This window comes from Bidens hawaiensis, unplaced genomic scaffold (genome assembly GCF_021521415.1).
Source record: "Bidens hawaiensis isolate Kalapana, Puna unplaced genomic scaffold, B.hawaiensis_p1.1 tig00007857_1, whole genome shotgun sequence".
Lineage (NCBI taxonomy): Eukaryota > Viridiplantae > Streptophyta > Magnoliopsida > Asterales > Asteraceae > Bidens > Bidens hawaiensis.
The window spans coordinates 224,842-250,762 of NW_027491544.1; the positions used below are offsets into that span (position 1 = coordinate 224,842).

The 25,921-nt window shown below is 34.7% G+C and overlaps 2 protein-coding genes and 2 non-coding genes across 4 annotated transcripts; 2 read left to right on the top strand and 2 right to left on the bottom strand.

Annotated features, from left to right (window-relative positions):
* The first annotated feature begins 2,134 nt into the window (after positions 1–2,134).
* Positions 2,135–2,203, top strand: LOC143636290 (small nucleolar RNA R66). The gene has a single exon (XR_013154212.1). It is a non-coding gene; the product is annotated as a small nucleolar RNA R66 (small nucleolar RNA).
* A 422-nt stretch (positions 2,204–2,625) lies between these two features.
* On the top strand, positions 2,626–2,701 carry LOC143636291 (small nucleolar RNA snoR53Y). Its single transcript, XR_013154213.1, has one exon. It is a non-coding gene; the product is annotated as a small nucleolar RNA snoR53Y (small nucleolar RNA).
* A 2,551-nt stretch (positions 2,702–5,252) lies between these two features.
* On the bottom strand, positions 5,253–12,001 carry LOC143636270 (uncharacterized). Its single transcript, XM_077103912.1, has 16 exons — positions 11,798–12,001; positions 10,261–10,455; positions 10,100–10,174; positions 9,843–10,004; positions 9,463–9,626; positions 9,152–9,373; positions 8,463–8,589; positions 8,172–8,360; positions 8,009–8,095; positions 7,081–7,235; positions 6,878–6,997; positions 6,589–6,814; positions 6,431–6,490; positions 5,742–5,915; positions 5,554–5,663; positions 5,253–5,473 (listed from the first exon to the last, which is right to left on the bottom strand). Exons 1-16 carry the CDS (start codon positions 11,999–12,001, stop codon positions 5,308–5,310), a joined length of 2,436 nt encoding a protein of 811 aa, XP_076960027.1. The 3' UTR covers positions 5,253–5,307.
* An 8,949-nt stretch (positions 12,002–20,950) lies between these two features.
* Positions 20,951–24,707, bottom strand: LOC143636285 (putative protein phosphatase 2C 42). Its single transcript, XM_077103923.1, has 4 exons — positions 24,374–24,707; positions 22,687–23,057; positions 21,885–22,121; positions 20,951–21,261 (listed from the first exon to the last, which is right to left on the bottom strand). Exons 1-4 carry the CDS (start codon positions 24,678–24,680, stop codon positions 21,049–21,051), a joined length of 1,128 nt encoding a protein of 375 aa, XP_076960038.1. The 5' UTR covers positions 24,681–24,707; the 3' UTR covers positions 20,951–21,048.
* Between the last annotated feature and the right edge of the window lie 1,214 nt (positions 24,708–25,921).

Sequence of the window (25,921 nt, forward strand, 5' to 3'; positions counted from 1 at the left end):
ATCACTTGATTTACGACATTTCACTCCATTTCATCCTAAGGAAATTGTTTAACACTCTTTACATCTCTTTTAATGTAAATTGATTTTTAAATTATTATGTGTGTGTAGAGGATTTTAAAAGCTCGTTAACATTTTAATTCACATTGTAGTTAACGAGTGGTATGCTACTTGTTAACCTTGCCAACTCAGCTTTAACACCCTATGTGTTAAGATATCCCCCAAGCCTAGCATGTAAGAAAAACAAATTTGATAGAAAAAAACTAGTGAAACATAAACACCATACCAACCTAAGTACATCAGAGTAATAATTTCAGATAAGAAAGTAATTTACAATAGTGGTAACATTCATTAATGAATCCTAAACATACATTATTGGGTAAAATTTCATAATTACACTCAGACTCATAATTACTTCTCTCTATTCATTTTGTTAGTGCTAAACTTTCTTATCCTCCCGGCTGCCACTAATATTTTATTAATGTCACTAGTGATAGTAGAAAATTAGAAATCTTCACCATATGTAATCAAATTCCATTGAAATCCTCTTACAACTAGTTACCTCCGCCCAATAAAAAAATATATAAGGTAAAGCTTGCTATCTCTGCCTTTTCACCACAATACCAAAACTAGTGATTACATTTTTTAACTAGTTCTACACACATATTGGTTTAGTTGTTTTTTTCTTTTTAAATAAAATCCCGTAGTTAACTTCACGTCGATGGTGATGAAGAAGATTTGGCTTGCGATATTTGTAGCCCTAGTGTTGAGGTTTGGAACCGCTAAAGCAGAAGTAGAACTCGGGCGAAAAGTTGGGTTTAGACGAACAAAGTATCATAGCGATGATGATGGTGGATATATTGATGCGGAAGTGGATAAGCATCGATCAACTTTTCCGTAAACCAATAAATAGCTACTCAAGCAAACCCTTATGTCATCTTACACGAGGTAGGTTATTGAAGATGCTAAAAATGAATAATGTCAATCTGCTAAGACCAACCCGAATCTACATAGAGTGCAAATACATTTTACTTATTTTTTGGTTTGTTTTTGTATGATAAATCACAAACACACGTGTATGTTGTACATGTAAGTTTGTTAGTATTTCAAGCCACAATTAAAATATGTAATGTTATCATGGACTGCATCCGTTCATAAGGAAACACCAGAAGAAGCAAGTATAAGCTTATGCATATTGCTTTATTAATGTCATTTTTTTCTTTTTTCCTCTCTCCTATTTCTATTTCATTTGATTATTCTCTTTTATATACTACAAGTTTAGATTCAGTTTAATAAATAAAGAGAAAATACGTTTAAGCAACCATTTTATAAACTTAAATTTATGCACTTTGAGATAGAGGTGCATATACTACTTAACCAGTTTTTAAAAACCGGTTACCAACAAACCGGTTATTAGTTAAACGATCAAAACCGATCATTGATAATAACCAGTTACGGTTCCTAACGGTCTTTTAGTTGCAAACCCCTAACCTATGTAGCTGATTAGGTTCGATTATTACCGGTTAACCTACTGATATTAAACTTAATAATCTTTTACCGGTTCCTTTGTAAAAATTCCTGACCTGTCCCTAACATATGATCAATACCGACCGGTTAAGAACCAGTTTGTACTATGCATTTTATTTGCTAGTTTCAGTTTCAGTTTTCATAGGTTTTTAGATTCGGTTCGATTAACCAGTTAGTTAGAGGTGCACAAATCAGGTATTTTCAGGAGCTGGAACTGGGTGGTATAGTTGGGTATTTGACCAGGTATTTTAAGGGTTTCGGGTACGACTCCAGGTATTTTGTGCGCCTCTACACTCTACAGTTGGGAACAAAGTGTAAGAAATAGAATGGAAATTTGGGTTTTGACATGGGCTCCAATCCACATATTATTGTCTTCTTCATCAAAACCCTAATCCCTTAATTCACGAAACAGCTATATAAACCAAACACACTCCAACCCATATTTGGTTCCACACTACGGCGTCTGTCTATACCGGTTTCTCTGAATCTATCTGCCTTCATTTTACATACACATACATATATTGTTTTGTTTCCACTCTTTGTTCGAATTAACAATTACGTCACCGTTTACTTGAATTTGTTTTAATAAGATTTCAATTGTGTTAATGGATCCGATGATGGCATGATATCTTTGAGACCTGACGTTTTGATGATACCCATAAGCGTATACGCCGAGGTTCCTTTTTATTTTGGATATTGAGATGATGAAGTTTGCCTAGAAAGCTAGTCTGATCATCGTATATATTTTTTACTTGTTTTTATTATTTTTCATTTCTGCTATATATATGTATTGCTATGACGATTGAAGTTGCATCCCAGCTCACTCTGAAACCTTAATATGTTTGAGGTTATGGATTGATTATACTTGCTTCATATTTGTCTGAGCTTAATTTCAAGATTCTTTATTATTATTATTATTTTGTTTTTTGATTTTTTTTATTTGGCTGGTGGTTTACTGATGATGAATCTAATTAATCCTAGCTCTATGAGACCTTAATTTGCTTTGAGGTCTTATCTGAGTTCTTTTCAGCTGCTTTTACGGTATCCAATTTAAGTTGGTCAGCTTATGTTTTTAATAACATTTTCCTTTTTACAAAGAATGTTCCCGATGATGTATGAATTTGACCATGCAAATTCTGATATTGATGAAACATTTTTCAGTCATTTTGAGGGGACAATTCAAATTCATTCTATTTGTTAATTGATTTTGGTTCATTAATACTTTTTAAGTGTGTATACTTACTCTTTCTACACTTACATGAGTTTTTTATTTAAGGGTTTGGAAAATAAAAGATAATAAAATTTTCTTTTTTTCATTCTTGAGTTTTTTCATTAAAAGAAAAGAAAAAGAATTGGAAAGAAAAGATAGGCATTTTTTCCTCCAAAACTTTCCAGTCAAATATGGTCTGATTCTCTGTTTTTTCTCTTTCTATCTAACTCAATAATAAGGACATGATTATAAAGTTACAATTTTTTTCCTATATTTTCATTCCTATCTAACGCAAGAATGTAATTAACACTTTCTTTTCTATTCTTTTATTTTAACTCAAGAATGTCTTTTAAATATATAATTTCTTTTCATTTCTTCCCCTATTCAGTTTTATCATTTCCTTTCTTTGTATTTTAAACCCGAGAATGCAGTGTTAAGAGCATCCATAAAATTTTGTGGGTTTGAAGATAGATGTCATTCTTGTATGAAGATGATGATGTAGAATTAAAATTGTTTATGGACCTTGAAAGTGTTAGGGAAAACGAACCTTGAATGTTCCCATAAGGATCCGTATACAGCTAGTTTTCGAAGTGTAGCTTGTGGTTTTGAAGACTCCAAATCAGAGGCCTAAACTCTTTTATAGTGTTTCTTGATCTTTTGAGTGTGTTAATATGTATGTATGCTGTATTGTTGTTAGAATAAAAAAAAATGTGTTAAAACCTTACAAGATGATTGTTCATACTTAGATCTATTACTTTATAGAACTCTAATTTGGAAACTCTTTGTAAGAATAACACTAGTGTTTTGAAAAAAGAATGGTACAATTTTAGCTCAGTACTTAAGAGCTCCAAAACATAAATTTTCCCATTGCATCTTCTCACTAATGTCTTTCAGTTTGAACATTTTGCAAACTTGGTTTGTCTATTTTATACGAAATTTTTTACTGCGTGAGACTTTATTTTGGTCACAAATCCAAATATAGTTTAGGTGTTTAATTTGGACATCTTCAAAACCTCGAACTACCACTAGAATTTGATAATAACGGCCAGAAAGAGATCCTTGGGAAAATTCCACTTCTGTTTTTCCTCACACGGTTAGGCTTAGGCACTGCTTTATATTTTGCTTTATTGGGACGCAATACAATTCAAAGTGGTGTAAACATGATGGGTATTCTTATATCGTGTGAGACTTTGAAGATATTGGATGTCGGTTAAATCTCCTTGTACATGCGGGTATAATGCAGTGTATGGTCGGGTCGGTCCATGGGAGATCGTTTTTCATTTCCTCCTTTATAGACCTCTTTTTTTATTTTGAGTCGCGTTATTTTTCGTGTTTTTTATCTTTTAGATTGCACATGTTTTTGTAAGTCTTGTGTAATGGGCCGTGTTTTGCTCTCTCGTTTCTTACTGGTGAAGGTTTTTTTTAAATGTATGAATGTATAAAAAATCATGTTGTTTTCTCACACTTTGAGCCATCAGAGTGCATACATGATGCATCTGACAAACATTTTTTTCTCTTAATCTGCATGTCTCTCTCTACCAAAGGTGTTCAGAGGGTTGGCGACTGCACGTAACCTCCATTGAGTAAATTACATGGAATGTTCATGTCACATATCAAAATCTTATTTTTCTAATATTTTGTTCTAAAATGTATGAACGTTTAAAAACTTTAATCTAATTAACTATTTTATCCTTAAAAAAAATAATAAAAAATAAAAAAAAAAATCACCACCCCATTTTTTATCATGCATGAACATGGGTATTTGTATGTGATGTATGTGATTTGGGTTCTTCTGGTGAGGGGAAGGAGAGAGAAAGTGAAGAGTGATATAAAGTTGCATTTATAAAAAGAGGGAGAGAGGGTTGGGGCATCATTTAAGATGCTAACATGGAACGGGCAGGGTTGTAAACGCGTCTCACCCGTTACTGATGGTTTAACACCTTTTTTTGATAGACCACCCCTCATATCCATGAACAAAATACCTTCAACCACCTCCATCAAATGACTCAGGCATGCTCTTGCAACTTCAAAACTAAAAACCCTTAACTAATAATTTTAACATCAAGCAGCGCCATAGACCAAAAGCATACATTTGAGAGAACAATAAAGACGATAAATGTAATTTCCAAAAGTTAAGGACAGAAAGTGAAATTCAACATCCGACGGTAAATTGCTATTAAAGGACACAGGTTTATGACCAGAACCTACTACTCCCTAAATGGAAGCTAAACATCATTTGTGTTCTTGTTATTAAATTTATTTTTACAGTATAATAATACAATAAGTTCACAGTTGATGGTAATGACAGTAAAATTGCTTATCAAAAGTACTTATAATGAGTTCGCTTTAGATCAAGAGGGTACTTGTTTATATTACTTTACTTAAAATAAATCATTTGGTAACAAGGGTTGTTGATACTTGAATAAAGTTATTATATTTTTTATTACATGTAACTTAGTCCTCAAAATAAAATATTGGGATATATGATTTAATCAGCAAAAAGTTCATATATGTGGGGACTTTTTACACATTACAGAAAGGTTAAAAGTACAACCTAGCCATTAGTGAATGAATCACCTAACAGAAGATGAGAAGAAAATGACAACAAAATAAACAAAGATACCTAGTATCAGAATCGCCGCATATACCACACTTTGCGATGACTGCTTTGGTGACTTGTACTTGATCTCACAGCATTTCATTTTTTCCCTCTCATACTCCAATACATGCTCCACATAACTGCATTATTAATAATAAATTATAAACACCCGCAATAATTCAATACATAACCAATAATCGATTTTTCATCATAAACTTACTTTTGTGTGAAAATAGAATTTTGAAGAATCTCAGTGCTGTTAACATTTGCATCTTGTAGACGATGATCATACAGAAGTGAAGATAGATCCACAAGCTGTTCCTCAAGACCCTTTTATTATTTATTCAACAAAAGTGTCACATCAGCATTTCAAGTGAGATTATGTAAGATATTGAAGAAAAACCTTACATCCAAATATTTTTCTAGCTTTTCGACTAGTTCGTGTGGGAATGGTTCGGGTAAGTTTGTCTCCTTTTTGTAAAATTTTTCTATCCAAAGCTCGGTTGTTGTCTTATTCTTCTTGCCTTTTATTGGTTCACCGAGAGGCGTTCTCAAATATTCACCAGCAAAAGCTTGGACAGACTGAAACATATTATTACTAAACTAGATAAGCACACTTTATGAAGTTTAAGGCATGTAAATGAACTGAACTTTCAATGAACAGTTCGTAAAGCATTTGGCAGAAAGTTTGTTTATGTGATAAAACAAACGGAGATGGAACGCATATCTCATTTGTTCATTTATGTTTGTTTCTTTACGTTCATTTATGTTCGTTAGTTTTAGTTTGTTCATTTACGTTCGTAAATATATTCATTTAAAATTTTTGCACCATTACAACTTGGTATAGTTTTAATAACTTTTAGGCCCAACACATTGCTCTTCACATTACATTTAACTAGTTTTAGCATAGTTACGTACGTTCATCTATGTTCTATTATGTTCATTTACATTTATGACCATTTGTTTATACTGTTAACGAACAAACATAAAGGAACATGAACATGTTCACTTTCTAACGTACACAAACAAGAAAATCCAGTTCGTTTAATTGTTCGTGTCTGATCGTTTGTTCGGTTAAAGTTGAACTACGCTTTTACCTCTGATGTCTCTCGAATTCTATGAAGAGCAGAATCTACACGGGCATATATCGTGTTCCTCTGTAAAAAAACAACAATAAATGTTTTGACATATAACTACCTGCATCAACTATAAATTAATTTACTTACAGTAAGAGTATTCCAAATGGATGTCTTACCAATGCAACATCCTGAAGCAATTGACTGATTTTAGAAGCATTAGAAAACGGTCCAAACGGATGGCAACCTGCAGCCAATAACCAATTGACAACCGGTCTTTCATGAATATGAGAAGCTTTTTCATAAGGTGCACTTAATCCACCTACAACAGAAGCTAATCCCGCCACTATATGACGTTGTGCTTGTGACGGGACAACATGCCTTCTTTCTTTTTCTGACACGTAACTAAAAGAACAGAATATAAATTTCTATATAAAACATGTTAAAAGTGTTACAACATGAAACAACCTTAAGGGAATATTTTCACTTTGATGTTGAAGTACAATAACAGCATCATTACTCGTCCACAACAGGCTTTCATCATCCATCATAAGGTGTGGATCCACATCAGCTAATGATAACACAAAGCTGCAAGTAAAGACTATATTTTACGTATCTTTCTAAAACAGTCATGTGATAAAATTACTTAAAAGAACAATAATATTACTCACACAGGAACCACTCTCGTTCCATAGGTACGATGCAGGTCCCCAAGTTTCTTTTGCACTGTTTTAGTTTTCTTCTTTTTAGATTTAGGGTTAGGTGCCCAAATAGGTTTATGTCTTATAACTGAATCAGTCAAACGATCCGCCTCATCGACCCAAGTCTGCAAGGAAATAAAATATTGTCAGTTTATACAGTTTACAAGTGTGAGTCTGATAGGAATCCTGATCAAGTTATAGTTTAAATGTCATTTGTCTATTTTGGGACGGGGTCAAGTGCAAGTTATAATTCTATAAATAGATATTATTAGCTTAATAGGGGGAGAGGGTATGTTTATGTTTAAGATGGTAGTACCATGGCTCCTGCGTATGCAGTGAGAGGACTAGGCCCGGGAATTTCTATTGTAACATTTCTATACGTTTTCATTAATACTATCGTTCGGTCCTTTGTTTGCCTTATTCTATTCTCAAATCTCAAGTAACCACAATCATAATCTATCAAACCTTATCAGAGTCACGCTTGTAAACGGACATCCTCCGTTCATGCTCGTTTATGTTTATTCGCTAATAGTATAAACAAACAGTTCATAGGCGTAAACGAATGAACGTAACTAAACATATATGAACAGACATAATTGAGCTGAAACCAATCAAAAGTAAATGTGAACAATAAATTGTTGGGCTTGAAAATTTAAAGACATTAACAAAACTAAACGAACGAACTTAAACAAGCGTAAAGTAACAAACATTTACAAACGTAAACGAACGGCCATAAATGAACAAATGAGACATGTGTTCATGTTTGTTTGTTTAACGAGATGAACAAAAATTTTATTCGTGTTCGTTCGTTTATTAAATAAACGAATTTCTCGCTGAACATTAAGTTCATTTACAAGCCTAAGTGTGACATTAATACTTGAATTAAAAGATAACCAACCTGACGGAGAAAATATTTATCGGAAAGGGATGGCTGGGAGACTTCTAGTAAACCAGCTGCTAATACATCAGCTGATCGTTCCATTTCCTGTATTAAGAATATTATATATAAGAATATCTGAATATGTGTTTTAAGAAAATTAAAGGGTTAAATTTGTCTTCACCTCTTTAAGGATTGCACCATCAAGATATGTTTTTGTATGCACATGAAAACGGCCATCTTTTTTTGTTTCTTGGAGGGAATGACCACGCATTGCTTTTGAAACAGCAATTGCTAATTTCTCATGAAGATGTAAAGAATGTGAACCACCAACAATCACTACATCTTCTCCTTTGTGTACCATCTTTTTAACCTGAAAATGGTGAGGGAAAATGTTATATGTTGGAAGATGACAGATATGCCCCTACCCTCTGTAAGCAATAAGGATATAGAAACGAAAACATATCAAACTCGCCTCGGTTTCAATGGCTTCGATGTCTATACTGTAGTTATAGCCTTTGTTCATGATATTGTAACGGTTATGATTTTGTAGAACGATGATTGGTATGAGTAATCTTGTTGCAAGATCTACAGTTTCAAACCTGAATCCATTCCGAACAATTAGGCATGCAAACAAACAGGGCGAACACGAAGGGGGCTTGTTTGTGTTCCTTCATTTAACTTTTAACTGAGCAAACGAACGAACATGAACACTTAAACGAAAGAATTTTCTAGTTTGCATTCATTCATTAAAAAATGAACGTGTTTGTGTTTGTTTATGTTCGTTAATATTCTAAACAAGCGGTACACAAACATAAACGAACACAAATGAACACACGATCATAAACCAATGTGCTAACTAATCGTTGATATCAAAATTAAAGTCTAAAATACCATCATCATTACATAAAACATTTCATAATTAGACAAATAAATACAGGTTTTAAAATATGAAAACAAATTGATCTCAAATTAATATTAGTAATAAATAAATGAACTTGGATGCATATTTAAGTGAACATAAACGAATGAACAAATATAAACAACACAAATGAACGAACATTCACTGAATATTCGGTTCGTTTACATGCCTACATACAATTGAAAAAAAAACGAATAAAACAAAAAAAATCATAGTTAGGAGACAATTTAGCATCAGCAAACCTGACATCCGGAGCAATAACATGTTGAACTGTTATACCAATCAAAGCAGCTAGTTGACCAATAAAGTTATCATGTGTGGTGGAATGATGACTAGCAGCAATCGAACTTTTAGAAAACGTTAAATCCCGCAAGCGAGGAATCGTCTTTGTGCTGACACTTCCTTCTTCAGTTTCAATTTTTCCATATGTACATGGACCCGCTGAGATGTCAATTACAACAAACCTGCCACCATTTGAAACAGTTTAACTTGAATTAATACATATGATAATCATATTCTAATCAAGATAAGTAGTAGTAGTGACATGTATAACCTGCCAGAGCCAAGCCACACTTGAGATGCCCCACCTCCGTTGTAATGATAACGATAAATATACCCTCCCTCTTGTTGTTTAATATCATCTTCAGTCAACTCATTTGGTTTTGTATACATTAAACTATCAAGATCAGTATTATTATTTCTAGGATCCATTCTAACCTGTCAAACAACAACCAATCAATACTAAACCATTATGAAAAACTTCACAACAGTGGAACAATAATGAAACTTGAGTGGTTTATGTCGTGAGAAAAAAAAGTAAAAGTAACTTTCTTAGAACAATGTTGAAACTTAAAGTCGGTTATTGTTTCATGATTGTATCCTTAAATAGTGGATATAACAGAAAATTGAAGATGCTAAACTGTTAAAGCATACTTTATCAAAATTCACAATAAATATTGCTGTTGGCATAGGTCTGTCGTCAGCATTATGTCCCATATTCTCATAGTCAAACAAGTACGAATACAGCTTCTGAAATTCTGGTTCCACAACTGATGCATCTACATCAAATGCTGGAACTTCCCTTCCATAATCAGCCTAAGAGTAAAACACATAAAAGTGTAATCAGTATCTTAGCATCAAGTACCATAAAGTTACTTGTAGATAGATAATAAATGCAAATTTGCAATCACCTCTCTGGCAGTTCCAGCAGGAACCATGGCTGCTTTCAGAGCCTTTTCAAGTGCTATTAGTTCTGGCTGTGCTGCCTGTAATAAGTGACAGGTTTACATATATTCAAAACGGTTGATGTGAAATAAATAAAGAGTTAAACTTTGTAGGAAGATTTGCTTACTGGGAATGCATTGAACACCATGTGATGCTCAATGTCAAGGTGTTCACCGGTTTCTAGACATGAAGGCCTGTGAGACGGAAAGCCTACTTGAAGAAATTCTTCAAGTTTTCGTGAATCTAATGTGTATCTATAACCTCCATCTCCACTAAAACCAACTAGAACAATATTTACCTCAAGTGGAACTTGAAAGGGAACCTGCATTTTAATGGCATCAAAAAGTAATCTTACTGTATAACAACACGTTTGCACGCATTAATGCAAAATGTATATTCCCATAAAATGAACTCCCAAATGAATCCATTTGCATAACTAGATCTGTACTGATAACTAGAACAACTGTTATATGTATACATTATGCAAAGAAGAGAGTAGCTGCATTTAGGGGTGTAAACAAGCCAAGCCGTCCGGTAGCTACACGAGATCAGCTCGCAAAAAAGCTCAAATCGAGCGAGCTTAAAAGCCTAAAAATAAGCTTGTTAAATAAACGAACCTGAGCCCGATCTTCAGTAATTGAGCTCGCGCCGGGTCACGAGCCTATTATTTATATAACTTTTATTTAATATATTTTATATAATGTATTGAATAATTATTATGTATAAAAGTATGAGAAAAATAAGTAAATAGCAGATATTATGTTAAAACTTTAATTAAATATATAAATAAAAAATCAAACTTTAAGTAATAAGCAATAAAAAGAGCTGAGCCCAAGCCGAGCTCGAGCTTGAAAACCTACTCATTAGCCAAGCTCCAGCTCTCTGTAAGTTAAACGAGCTGAGCTCAAGCCTAGACAAGCTCGGGCTTCAGCTCGGCTCTTTAACCTAGCCGCATTGCATTGATAATATTGAAGTCAAATTGCTAATACGTTCAAACTTGTTTTTAAGGGTGCAAACGAGTCGAGCTGCTCGAGATTGACTTGTTAAAAAGCTCGATCGAGCCGAGCTTAATCGAGCCAAAGTAAGCTCGTTTAATAAACGAGCTTGAGCCGGCTCACGAGCCTAAACAAGCCTGCCATTTATATAATTTTTAAATATATATTTAATAATTATTAAAATTAATATATGTAATGTTATGAAAAAATAAATAAAATAACTAAATAAATAATATATATATATATATATTATTTTATACATAAAATTATAATAGAAAAAAATATATATAATTATTATAATAATTATATAAATAATAATTGATAAATAGAACGAGGTGAGCTCGAGCTTGAAAATCTACTTACGAGTCGAGCTCGAGCATTGAAAATAGAGCTCAAAATGAGGCGAACTCGAACGAACCTAGTCGGTTCATTTGCACTCAAGTTATAAATTGCACTCCAGGTTAAGCAATTTGAAGAGTTATTGAATGAGTTGAATCATTAATTGAGAATAGAAATGCAGTGATGAAATTGAACAACAAAACAGACAGACAGACAGACAGACAGATTGCAACTCCTAATCAGACTGAATTCGATCATGCATGTATACATAGAAGTTACCGTCGGATTAAATTAAACTAATAATAATTATGAATTGTTATTGTTGTTTACCTCAGCGCGAGAATGAAGCATGCTATGAACATCTGATCGAACGCTTTCCTTAACATCTTGAAACGCACTGTGATGCCATTGCTGCTGCTGCTGCTGCTGACCTGGATCTCGTCTGTAAGCTTCACGCTGAGCGGATTCTGAAGGTTTAAATGAAAGGATTACACATAAACACAACAAGAAGATGCTGCTGCCAGTTGACGCCATTTTCAAACCCTAAATAAATTATTTACTTTCTTCTTCTTCTTCTTCTTCTTCACTTTTTCATTCTGCGTTTACTGGACAAGACTTCAAGCGGCTGTCATGTCATATTACCATTTCACCCTTCCCCGACATGTTGGATTTCGGTGCCCTTGTTTATCTAAACAGGTTAAAAAAACAAATAAATTGACTTTAATAAACAAATCAAATAAAACATGACCCGTTCAATTAAACTAATTACGAATCGCGTTTACCTCAGTGTGAGAATGAAGCATGCTACGAACATCAGAAGATCGAACGCTTTCTTTAACATCTTTAAGCGCACTGCTGCCATTGCTGCTGATGATGACCTGGATCTCGTCTGTATGCTTGACGCTTGTAAACTCTTCTTTCAAGCTCGGCTCGGCTTATTCAATGTGTACTAAGTAAAGTATATATAATATATTTAAGAAAAACTTAAACGAGCCTAAGCTATGCTCGAACTCATGTAGTACCTTAAAAGAGTCAAAGCTCGGGTAGAAATCAATTCCACATTGTGAAATTATTACATGTTTTAAATTGCAAACTCTTGACTCACTCTTAATGTTACTATTCATTGCATCGATTGTTTGTGCTTTAGGTACTGATTATTGTACCTTCTAAGTTGTGATGACGTATGCCTTTCCTTTACACATGTTCATTTGTGAAGATACTTTCTGACTTTCTCTCTCTCTCTCTCTCTATGCCCCTATAAGTATGTAACTTTTCTTGAACTTTAGTACATACCACCTATTTGATGAAATGCTTGGTTTCGAGCTACGGTACCACCGTCTTCAACGTCACCATCATGACCGTCTTCTTTAACTATATGCCAGCCTACTATTGTCGGGTTTTGTTGGGAAACCATAGGTGGCGGTGGAGTGATGGTTGTGGTGTTTTATGATGCCGGTGTCACGATGATACAGAATTGGTTCTATTGACTGAAACAAGATTGTTTTAATCCTTATGTTGATGGGGCAATTTGGTTGTCGATATGAAAGGAACACCACTTCGGTTGTCGATGTGAATGGAATCCCACGTGAGTACAAATTTTATGGTAATCGCTTTTGGTTATGAAGATACCAAGCCTTTATGATGCAGCAGCCATAATACGAATGTGAGGCTGTTGTGATTCCACCTCATGGTTGTCACTATGACATCTAATTGGTTCTATTGATTGAAACAAAATTGTTCTCTTTGTTTATGGCTATGGTGATGTTCGCCTTTTAGCGTGACAACTTATGTTGCAGCCATAATGCGAACCTGAGCCTATTGTGATTCCACCTATTGAGATCAGTTTGTGGCTATGATGCATCGGTTTTTGGTGTGGTAGCCATTATAACAAGCTGAGCCATCCGTTTTATATTATTTTGTTGGAATATTTGGTATAGGTATGATGACGCTCTGCTATTGAGCGAATATTTGGTATAGGTATGATGACGCTCTGCTATTGAGCGAATATTTGGTATAGGAATGGTAGAAGTTGATGAAGCTTTGAACCAGTTGCATAGTAGCCATAAATACATCTTAACGGAAAGTATAATTAAATTTGTGATTTACATTTCAGCTTAGATGAATAATAAAGTCAATTTCTTTAACAACACATCTACAAGTATTAACAACTCTGCCGCCCTACAAATATTAACAACCCCGCCGCCCTACAAATATCGGCGGTGTCTAAAAACTAGTTAATACATAAAAGTAAAAAAGAAGTAAAGCTTAAAATTACACAAAGCTAAACGAGCTTCCCATATAAGGCTCGAGCTCATGCTTGATAACTAAACAAGCTTTATTTGAGGCTTGGGCTCGGCTGGTTTGCACCCCTAGTACTACTTGAATTAATTACTTTAATAGTTGAATCCTAAACAACATTAATTGGGTTGTTGCAATATGAAAAAAAACGGTGAAGAAGTTAAAAACAAGTTAAATAAATTGAACATGACCCGTTTAACTAATCAAGTAAACATGCCAAACACAATCTGTTTAATTAAACTAAAAGTTTAAACAAGAGCTTTCTTTAAGTGAGTTATATATATAGTCTGAAACCTGATCGCTTTCATGCCATATAATCTTAAATTAATTCGTTAATTTTTCCTTAATTATTCTACAACAGCCATATCTTGGCTCTTAAGCTTGTATTTTTACGGTGGGTACAAGCATGTAATTCATCACATAAGTTAGCATTCTGTCAACAAGTCAATCATAAATCTAGTGACCAGCCATTCGAGCTAAAGAAATGATGTGGGTGTGATTGACAAACCATAAATGTTAATGAAAAGGAGTTGGTTGAGAGAAAAATGAGGAATCAAATCTTTTATATGGGTTGGGCTTGGTTATTTGTCAAAAAATAGATTTAATATAATAAACTAGCCTTAAAATTTTTATTAACCACATATTAAAACATTAACAAGCCTAAAATAATAAATTGGGCCAACTTTTATAACAAACATTCAAATAAGTTTTGTACCATTCGGTCATTGTCGGCTTTCAATTTCAGTTCGATTAATCGGTTTTTTCTTACCCTGGTTTTTGTTCTGTGTGAGGATGTTATTTACTTAAGAGTAGTTATGTGTCTTTGTGTGTTGACATGTTGTCAATTATGATGTTATAAAAAACAAAAACCAATACCGAGCCAAAGCCAACTAAAATGTACAAGCATCACTACATGATCCACATGTAGCTACAATGAAACAACTTATAGATCTATACCCGAGTCAACTAAAATGTAACTAGTATCGCTACATGATCCACATATAGCTACAATGAAACAACCAATAGATCAATACGGTAAGCAACCAAAGCATCAAACCAAGCCATCCAGTGCACATCATCTGTCACACGCCAACCTACGACGGAATATGCCGGGACGCGACGTAATTGTATCATAGCTCAAAGACACTAATAATAATAAGTGTCAATATCTAAATTTATTTATATCAGTCGTACGCAAACAATTCAAAATTTAAAAGAATTTGATACAACATTTAAACTTTGTAAATTTTAGCCTAAAGTCCAAGTCTATGTCTTCACTTCAGATAACTTCTTATAACAACCTGCATTATGCGTTAAAATAATTTGTCAACAACACATGTTGAGCGAGTAATTCACAGTTTGGTGTAAATACAATAATATTAATATGAGAAATAAACAATTCTTTGCGTATGTGAATAGCATCAATTAATATAAACAAGTATAAGTGTCTTTTCAATCATGCCACTAGAATACGGACATGTCTACTCGGACGAATTCGCAACCAATAACAACGTAAATAAAAATAACAAAAGTGTATTTTCGAACATGCCAAAAGATTTGAACATGTCTACTCGAACGGCGTATGATCATACTATCAGGATGTGGATGAGGATGAGGATGAGATACCAACCAACATAAAACATTAAACGCATAATTCATATAGCAATCAACAATTAGTTGAGCAATACACAACCACGTAATTAATGGAATTGGTTTGAGTATAATAGCATAATAATAAGAATTTCTAATACGCATAATGCCCCCAAAACAAAACAAAGAAAAAGGGGATATGATTACTCACCTTAGAGAATAAGGTAAACGTGAAGTAACGGTGGTAACGGAGAGGCGATTAAAGTGAACACGTTAATTAGTTCCACAAGGAGTCTTGACGATAAGCCCTAGTTTTAAAGATACAACTAAAATAAATATTCAAACAATATGAATGAACAAGACACGATATCATGGGTTTATAACGGATTTGGGATCGATAAGGCGTTAAATATATTTTATATTACCTTTATAAAAGTGAATTAAAAACATAAACAATTTAAATATTATTACAAATTACTTTTTGATTTTTTTTTTATTTTTAAACCAAACAAAAGAAATGTCAATTTAATATTAAATGTTAGACAAAACATCAAAACTAGTCCTTTATGTTTGCACGTTTTTTCAGTGGTTGTCCTTTCACAAACTTAATGGCAGAAATCATCATTTTTGTTAAAAAATTATATCACGTTAGGTCCTTTGGCTCTAACCCAGTTAAGTTTTCTCGTTAAAACTAGTCATGTGCAAAGCACATGAGGGTAAATTCGTCTTTTACTCTTTGAGGGACTATTTATGTAGATAAATTAAACTTTGAGCTAAGATGAAAATATTTAAAGATTTCTCTCTCTCCTCTCTCTCTCTCTCTCTCTCTGCAACCTTCAATTCATCCTCTCTCTATCTCTCCCTTTTTACACCACTACCATCACCATCACCAACCACCACCATCTCCGGCCACCATATTTTCTATCGGGCACCGCCACCAAATACTCCCTCTCTCTTCTTTACTCAATTTTTTAATGCTATTTTCGAGCTTCAAGCTTCTCACGCTTCTTTACTCAGCTTTCAAGCTTCTCACACTTCAACCGTAGATAGCGGCAGCGGGTGGGAGGCGGCGGCCGCCGCCCAGTTTACTCCGATCAATTGAACCCTATATGTAGAGGAGTATAATGGCGAGTAGCGTGACCGCCGTTAACGAGTGGGGTTGTGGAACCATTGCAGTGTAGCTATTGTTTGATTTTTTTAAGTTAAGGTTTTACAACGAGTAAACAAAGATCCAGATCCCACAATTTTATGTTCTAATACCTCGGTTTTGGGTTTGGAAACCCTAATTCAGAAATTGGTTATGGAAAATTGGGGGTTTTAGTGTCTGTTATGTTGTTGTTGTTGAGCTAGTCGGAGAGGAAGCCGTGGACTGTTTTCAGCGGTGGGGTGTGGCGGGATCGGCGGAGATGGTCGGAAGCTGTGGAAAATTGGGTAATGATGTTTGTCGGCGGCGGGGTCGATGACGACGGAGATGGCAATGGCGAGATCCACATATCAGCGACATGGTTGAGGAGGTTGGTGGGTGTGGTGCTTAACGGTGACGGAGATGGTCGGATGTGTTTTCTCTAAGGTGTCTTTCTGTTGGTCAAGAACAAGACGAGGACGTGAATGATGAAAGGGGTGGTGATGATGGGCGCGGTGGTGGGTGAATTTGGGCTTGAAGAAATATGAAGGGGACTGTGATTGTGACAGCAGGTGGTAGGTGGTGGCGGTGGCGGTCAGCAACAGGTGGTGGCAGTGCTGGTTTTGGATTTTGGAGGGATAAAGACGATAGGCAAAGTTACCAAATTACCCTCATGTGCGTTGCACATGGCCAGATTTAACAAAAAAAATTAACTGGGTTAGCGCCAAAGGACATAACGTGCAAAGGATTTGAAACATAAAATATGTTTTATGCATTTCTTTCGCGAAAGGACGTCCATTGAAAAAACGTTCAAACATAAAGGACTAGTTTTGCCGTTTTGTCTATATTTTATCTATTAAACATATGACTTGTAGTTACGGTTCCACAAGGTCCATTCCCACAAACTGTGTACGAATTTAAACACACTTTTAGATGTACTCATAACCTTAAAACATTTGGTATAAACACAAAAGGTGCAGAAGCTATATTTATTAAAAATATATGAATATTTACTATCATCTATTAGCTTCCATCAAACGTGGTAGTTAAATTTTTATGAAATAATTATTAATGTAAATCTATTATATAGTAACAACACATATTCTTTTGAGAAAAACGAAATATAGATGTTGAAAAGGGGTGGATCACGTGACAAATCAAAAACTAAAAAGGAAAGAAAATAAAATAATAATGATAATAATAACTTCATCTTTTGTGTTGAGTACACAGGTGGTAGTTTGGACTTTGGATACACTATTTCTAAGTATTTAATTCGTGTGTTTTAACAGTGGGATTAGAGTTAGAAAGGCCAACGCTGTTGTTCAACAAATTAACACGAGTAGATGGTATGTATAAAAAAAATTACCTTGAACAATACTGGAATCAATGATTGGCGGAGCTTCGCCGGAGTTCTACACGGTGGCGGCGGTGGAGATGATTAACAGAGAGGGAGAGGTCGACTCGGTGAGAGAAAAAGGGCTCGATTTTTGTCGGTTTGAAAAGGAGTATAAAGCATCGATATTTATAGCGTTTAACAAACGCGTATCACATTTTCGGTATGTCCGACGGTAATTGAAGCTCGAAAACAAAGATTATTGCCAACCAAATAACGCGTATCACCGTTTCGGTAAGTCCGTGATTTGTGGTTACGAGTCAAATGAAAGCGTTAGGACTTGATTTTTGGTTGATTAAGGATGGCCGGATTTGTATACGGTGTTGCCGTAAATACGATGTCGGGAAACAGGAAAGAGACAACACTTTTATCAATTTTTCTTTAAATGGCACTATTGGCCCTCCAACTTTATATATATAAATACAAGGACATCTTATCTAATTGTCAACTATAAATTATTTAACAATAAATTGTAAATGCAATTAATAACTCATGAAAAAAATTATAAAGAATTTTATTTATTTATTATATATATAAATTTGTTTTAAAAATTGAAGCGGGTAAGGTTTTCGGGTCCGAATTTGACGAATGTTACATCATCTTGGACCAAAACATATGCTTCATCCATCCCAACGTAGACAGCAAAATGATGTTGAACCGCCATGTCACATGCAGCTATCAACTTCACATGCACTCCCATAAAAGTAATCAGTCTACTGGTGTAGAAAAAGCGGGGGAATCGGTTCCACTAATGCATTGCTACAGCGTCTCGTGGTCACCCGGAAGAGGCCAAGATAGTTTTGGGTTAAAATCATATAAGCAATATTCGTCTCAAGCAGCAGATTCAAGGATTGCTGAAACAGTGGATGCGACTGCATCACTCTAGGCACCGGCATTGGTCCGGCAACCAGTGTGGGTGGATTTAGTTCTTCCGGCAAGAACATGAATCGTGCGCCGTGAATGAGGTGTTGGCCGAAATTTGCGGGTGGTAACACTCCTCGATGGAATTAAGTTTTCATTCCCACGCAATGAATCAATCCATTCCCTCTGTCATTACTGCATAACAAACGCTACCTAAAAGCTTTAATACATACCAAATTTTGAAAGGAAAAAAAATGGTTCAAACAGTTAAAAGAAGTCGATTCACCGACCCACCCAACTAGGGGTGTGCAAAGCATAAAACCCAACCCGAAACTGTCATAGACCGACTTGACCCTGAAATAAATGAATTTCTAAGACCGAAATAGGACCTCATGGAAATGGTCATGTATCGGTCCGACATGTTGTCGGTCTATCCGTTATTCGATGCAGACCCAAAACCGACATAGAACACCATCCAATCCTTCCTCTATTCGATTACAGTAATTTTGTATCATCTTTGTTCAGTTTTCTCTTACTTGATTGAAGTTAACAATTGATCGAATACTTGCAATTGGTTGATTGTATTTTATTGTATTTGTTGGACTCAGTATGCCCAAGACACATATTATAATTGATATGGCTAGTACGTCATGATCCAAGTCGGATCGTACCCAATAACAAGCTAGACAAACACCAACAATATTTGTTTATATATGATATGATCATAACAAATGAATATTAACACTTGAGTTATTTAGAAAGGGGTTTCTAAATACAATGTACTTGTGAAATAAATAACTCATATGGATGATTTATATTTTGAGAAATAGTATTCCATAATGTTACTTAAGATGGTTAAGTAACAATATGTGAATAATGGTTACCTAGCATGTCACATATAATGTTTTATAACACAAATGGAAAGTTATAAAAATAACAATAATAATAATAATGAGAAAGGAAGCCCCCCCCCCCCCCCCCTTCTCTTGTTCTCTTCTATTATTTTATTATTATATATAAGATAGTGGAGACATGCAAGGATTGTGAATTGTGGACTTGGGTGGTGCCACTTCGAAAGACGTATTATCTTTCTTTCATTCATTTCTCTCAACAACACAACAATACAACACAAGTATACTAGAGGAAAAACTCTCTCTACTCCTCTCTTCTTCTATTGGACGGCCAAGAGTAAGACAAGAGGAAAAATCCTCTACTCAATCTCAACTCTCTTTCTCTCTTGGGGTTTTTGGCCAAAGGAAGGAGCAAGGAAGGAGTTGATTTCAAGTGTGAATCCTAGCTTAATCAAGGTGTATTGTCGGAGGCTTGGGATATGCAAGCTTGAGGACCTTCCCTCTGAAGTTCTTGCCTTCCAACCATCCTCTCCTTCACCCGGATTTAATTCTCTTGAAAGGTATCCTTACATGCATGGACTTATAGTGACATGCATGTGTTTGATAGTATGTATTTCGTATATAGATCCGGGCTTGGATTTTGCATGTGTAAAATAGGTTTTATACATATCAAATTAACAAGATTTAAAACTAATTTCCGCTACGTTTTTGGTAAAATTGGGATTTATCACTTTGATAATCTTGTTAAAACCCAACAGTATTAATAAAGAAGGCAGCAGGGTTGAGTTGAATGGTTGATCAAATACAAAATACTCGATTTAATTTGTCGCCCTAACTTTGATTTACAACGTTATTGATGATACAGTTTGTACCAAGTTAATTAGGGTTTTAGGAATTGATTGGGCTTGGCTTGCAGTTTGAACGTAATTAGGTTAATTTGGTTTCCATATCTGCACCCAGATATTGTTTTATGTAGAGTTCGGTTCTATCGGTTCTCCATATGTTAAACCCGAGAGTGACCCAAACCCGACGCAAGACCAATTATCTCAAAATTTAGGACCTAAATTAAACAAGGAATTTTAGGTTGATCTGGGTTCAGGTTATTTAGCGTCGGTTTTGTCAGGTTTTCAGTCCGGACCTAAATATGCTCACCCCTACACCCAACGAGTTTGTTTTTTTCTTATCCAAAAACATATTTAGCATTTCAGTCCAATATTTGTGACAAACCAACCGATTTGACCATCACACCATGAACATCCTAACGGGAACAAAATGCACAAGTTTTAACACATCAAGTACAAATTAACATAGGAGAAAAAACTTGGCTTTTTGTTACTCATAAAAATAAATGCCCTCAAAACAAAAACAAAATCAAACTCAATAACAACCATAAAAACAGCCATAAAACGGTTCCCAAATAAAAGAAAAATACCATCCTTAAATATTAAAGTTACCATAACAGAGACTAGTGTTCTAACGCACTTCGGAGAGAGACGTGAGGGCCGTTGACTGACCCTTTAGATATTAGATCATGGTTTAAGAATAGAACAACTACGCTTATATCATCGTGGAAATGTCGCCGAACACGCTTATCAATCTTACGAAGATCGGAATACCGCATCTCTCGTTTTTTAGCTGCTTCATGTAAAGCAGCCTTCACCAGCCTCTTGGCAATTCCCTACAAAGAAATATATTTATACATTTCGGGTGACTTTCATCGTGTTCGACCCATTCCTTTTTGTATTTTGCCCATTTTTAACCATTAGAAATAAGGCTGTAAACGAGCTGAGCTGAGCAGAGCAGGGCCAGGGTGGGCCATAGCTCGGCTTGTTTATCTTACCGAGCTAAAATGTTGAGCTTGAGCCCGGCTCTTTTATTCAATTTCTATGTTTTACAAATAATAACAAATCTAAAAACAAAACATAATATTTGTAACATACTGATACACACACACATAAATATATTTGTGTGTGTATGTTCAAATTTGGACTTTATTTTTAAATGAGTCGAACAAGAATTTTCAATTGTTTTTTATTTTTCATTAAAAATTGTCATATGCCTCTAAGTTACAATGTATACACACACATATATTTATGTGTGTGAGTATGCATTCGGGCTATAATTTAAACGAGCCAATGAGGCAGCTAACGAGCGAGCCACAAGCCGATCCGACCTTGGCTCGGGCTCAGCTTGTTTACAAACGAGCCAGTTTCGAGCAGGCTGCGAGCTTTTTCAACAACACTAATTAGAATATTTAAAATGAACTCGTCTACAGAATAAGTTATAAAACAAGAAACTCACCGCGCGTGGACTGCTATGAACAATATCAACCGCCTCTTCATTACTCAAGTGTTCCCATAAACCATCAGAAGCAAATATAAGAAAAGAATCACCCGCTTGAATCGGATGCGAAATGATAGATGGACTAGCAGACAAAATCGGCATCACCATCGGCTCCGGGAGCCGAAATTTTGCTGCAATTGGTTCCTTGTTGTACCGTGCATGCTTCATATACGCATCCCCAATTGACTTAGAAACCTACAAATTTAAAAAAAAAGTTTAAGATAAAACAGAACACAAGTCGACTTATTTTTATGCTCACTATTGAGTGAGTTTTCCTTTTCATAATTTTATAAACAAAAAATGCCAGAATCCGGATTGGAGGCTTGCAAACGAACTGAACGAACGTATAACTTTAAGAAAACAAACGATCGAGCATGAAAAATTTAAAGAACGGGGTTTCCTTGTTCTAACAGGGGTTTCCTTGTTCTAACAGTATAAACGAACAGTTTACGACGTAAACAGGTGAACGATCGAACATAAACGAACGAGCATAACTAAGCTATAAACCAGTTAAAAGTAATGTGAAGAAAAATGTATTGGACCTAAAAATTTAGGAAAACTATAGACTAAATTGTAACAGGCCAAAATAATTTGAATGAATATATTGGCGAACTTAAAAAAAAGTAAATTCACGAACACAAATAAATGTAAATGAACGAACATAAATGAATTTAAATGAACTAACATAAATGAACAAACGTTCACAGACATACATGAACGAATTAGGCATGTGCTCATGTTCATTCGTTTAGCATAATACCTGAATAATGCCTTTAACTCTCCAAACTCCATGTTTCATTACCACAATTTGAGGATCATGTGGATGCAAATCTCTAAGTTCGCGTCTAATATTATCAAGATTAGCATTATGTTCCTTTGATAACTGAATGGCGCTTATGCCTCCACTGCTACTGACTTTCCTACCGAGCACGACACGAGAATCACCAAGATTTGCAACAAAAAGCGTATGATGATAAACGACCCCGACCAAACAACAAGATCCGACGGTTGCAATGCTGGGTCGAGCGTTCCACATTTTAGATACAAGAGTCGTGAACCCGTTCTCGGTTTCAAGAAATGCCCTTTTGATCGTTTCCGGTGTCACAATACCATGATTTTCAGTTGTGTTTGCTGCATAAACACCAACCTTTAGCCTAAATAAAAGAAAGTCGCGTCTAAAAAAATGAGACCAATTTGGGCCATTTTGATTCTCGAAATTGATAAGAATACAAAAATTTTGCTAAGTGCAAGCCAAACCGTATCCGTAACCGGAAAAAACCGAACCGAATTGTAAATTCAATTTACAGTTCCGTTCCTAACCGTATCCGAATTGTGAATTCAGTTTTCGGTAACCAACCGGTTCCACAAATCTTTGCTTAATTGGGTAACCGGACCGAATTCAACCGAATAATAACCGATATACTCAAATAACCGAACTGTAAACCTATTATGTTGGTTTAATCGGTCGAATTCGGTTCAGTTAGACACATTTCTCAATCAGAACAGTTCAGTTTTCACTTAGGGCCAATTAAAACTCAAAACTGAATTGAATAAACCAAATGGTAACCGAATTTAATCAGATAACCGAATAATCGGTTTAGTCGGTTAAATTTGACTCGGTTAGATACACTTCTAATTTGGATCGGTTCGGTTTTCAGTTAGGCCAAAACAAATTCAAAACTGAATCTAATAAACCGAGGAAACCGATATCCAAACCGATGAACACCCCTAGGTCAAAGTCCCCCAAAGTGAATTTAGTTTAATTCATTATTCATATAGCCTCCTTAATCTCTTAATCAAATATTAAATGCACTATTTTTACTTTAAAAAAAACCCAAAAATGTCATAAATGGGCTTACGGGTCAACCCGACCTAACTAAAACCGACCTGTTAACCACACCACCCATCCTGCCACTTGTATTTTAATCTAATCACTGCAAATTCAACTATGTTTGGGTAAAACAGATCATTATCAAATATTTTAATTAGTTTATTTAAACTCAAAAGTAATTATAAAAAGATTAAACTAACTAACTAACTATATTTAAGATAAAAGAAAGATAATAAAAGATTAGTGAGAATTACACATTTCGTCCTTTAAGGGGTCAAGGAAAAGTGGTTGTTTTCATAACACTAACCTCAAAAGTTAACTTTCTTTAGCGGAAAGGACAAAGCGTGATAACTTTCCAAAACAAATGACACTCAGTGTAACTATCCAGCTTAAATGGCACGTTTCGTAATGTGGTTAATACATAACGGACAAAATTTGTAATTATTCTTAATCAGATTCACATAAACAGGTAAATGTTTGTTGTAAACACTCAACTTTACAAATTATATTAAACAGTTATATCAATAACCTAATAGATATAATCTAGCATTACACTTAATTAACACAAGATCAGATTATAATGAGTACATAAATGAAAACATGTTGAGCAACAAACCTTGAAAATGTCTGAACAGATTATCACAAATGTAACGCGCGACATCGGGCCCCCCATGACCGTCATAAACTCCAACAAACGTCCCAAACGGACCGGACTCAATCTGGCTCTGATCTTCAAGCACCTGGTTTGCCTGAACTACAGCCATTGAGTATTCCCCATACACATGCTTCCCAATATCATGATACCACAACCCATCTTTCCCAAAATTGCCATTGATCCCAACAACACCTTCTTTATTATTATTATTAGTATTATCGTGCCCGAACCAGCACACCGAACAGCAATTTATCAGTTTTTTGAACATCCCACATCTCTTGCACAAGACCCCCCAATCAAATCAAAACCGGATATCCGAATCCCCTCTTTTCGACCCCCCCGGGATTCTAAAGATCAAATCTTTCAACACAAAATCTTGAATTTCTCAAAAAGATGAAATCTTTGAACACATTTCACAAATCCCAAATTGGGTATCTTGAAATTGTCAAAGATCAAAGCTTTGACACAGAATCTTGAAGCCTATGAATGCAAATCCACATCTAAATAAATACACATTTAACCAAAAGATCAAACCTTTTGGTGGTCACAAGATTGAAGAATATAATACAGAAAAAAGATCAAATAATAATAAATGATTTGTGGGTTATTGATGAATACTTACAATGATGATTCTGGGTATGAAATAGAAGTGAATCTGAAGAAGAAGAAGAGAGAGGAGTGCATGTGTTGTGTTGAATTGATTAAAATCCGAAGGTGGCGTAGGAAGAAGCAAGCAAAGCAATTTGTTTTGTTTTATTTTGTTGGCTGTTATTTTCAATGCCTCTCATTTTCCTCTTTACGCGTTCAAAACTACTAGATTAATTAGTATAAATAGGATCAACATGTTTCCTTTATTTAATTAAATAATAATCATATGACAAATGGCATTCATAATTTTTACTTTCAATAATAAAAAAGAAATAACTTTGTTTTTGTTTCAGGGATTTGAAAGAAATTCTAAGGAATGGGCTTTTAAATCCCATGAATTGATATGTTCGTTTCATTAAATGAAATAATGAGAATGGAAACTAAATCCCATCAAATCCTACATTTCATGAGATTTCAAAATCCTACATATTTTAAAGGATTGTTATGGAAAATAAAAACCCCTCCAAAAAAATTCAAAAAAATTAATATCAAAAACGAAAAATATAAAAACACTAAAACGTTTCCTTCGTTGTCCTCGTTCTTCAAAAAAAAAAACCCGAGAATGAAGAAGATTTCAATTCCAATACATATTAACCAACCAAACACATGAAAGGGATTCTCAAACATACCATTCCATTCTAATTCCTAATCCTTTAAAAAAAAGTCCGTGAAACGAACGGGCCCTTACTGATTTTTACGTAAATTAAAATGTCTGGTTTGGAACAAACTAAGTCAAAATTAGGGGTATGTGAAGTTGCTTCTCCATTGAATGAGTATTGCTCTTGTAACGAAGGTGAAACTTAGCAGTGTTGTTGGTTATACTGTCGGTATGAATCATTATCGAAAAATAGATTATAGTTT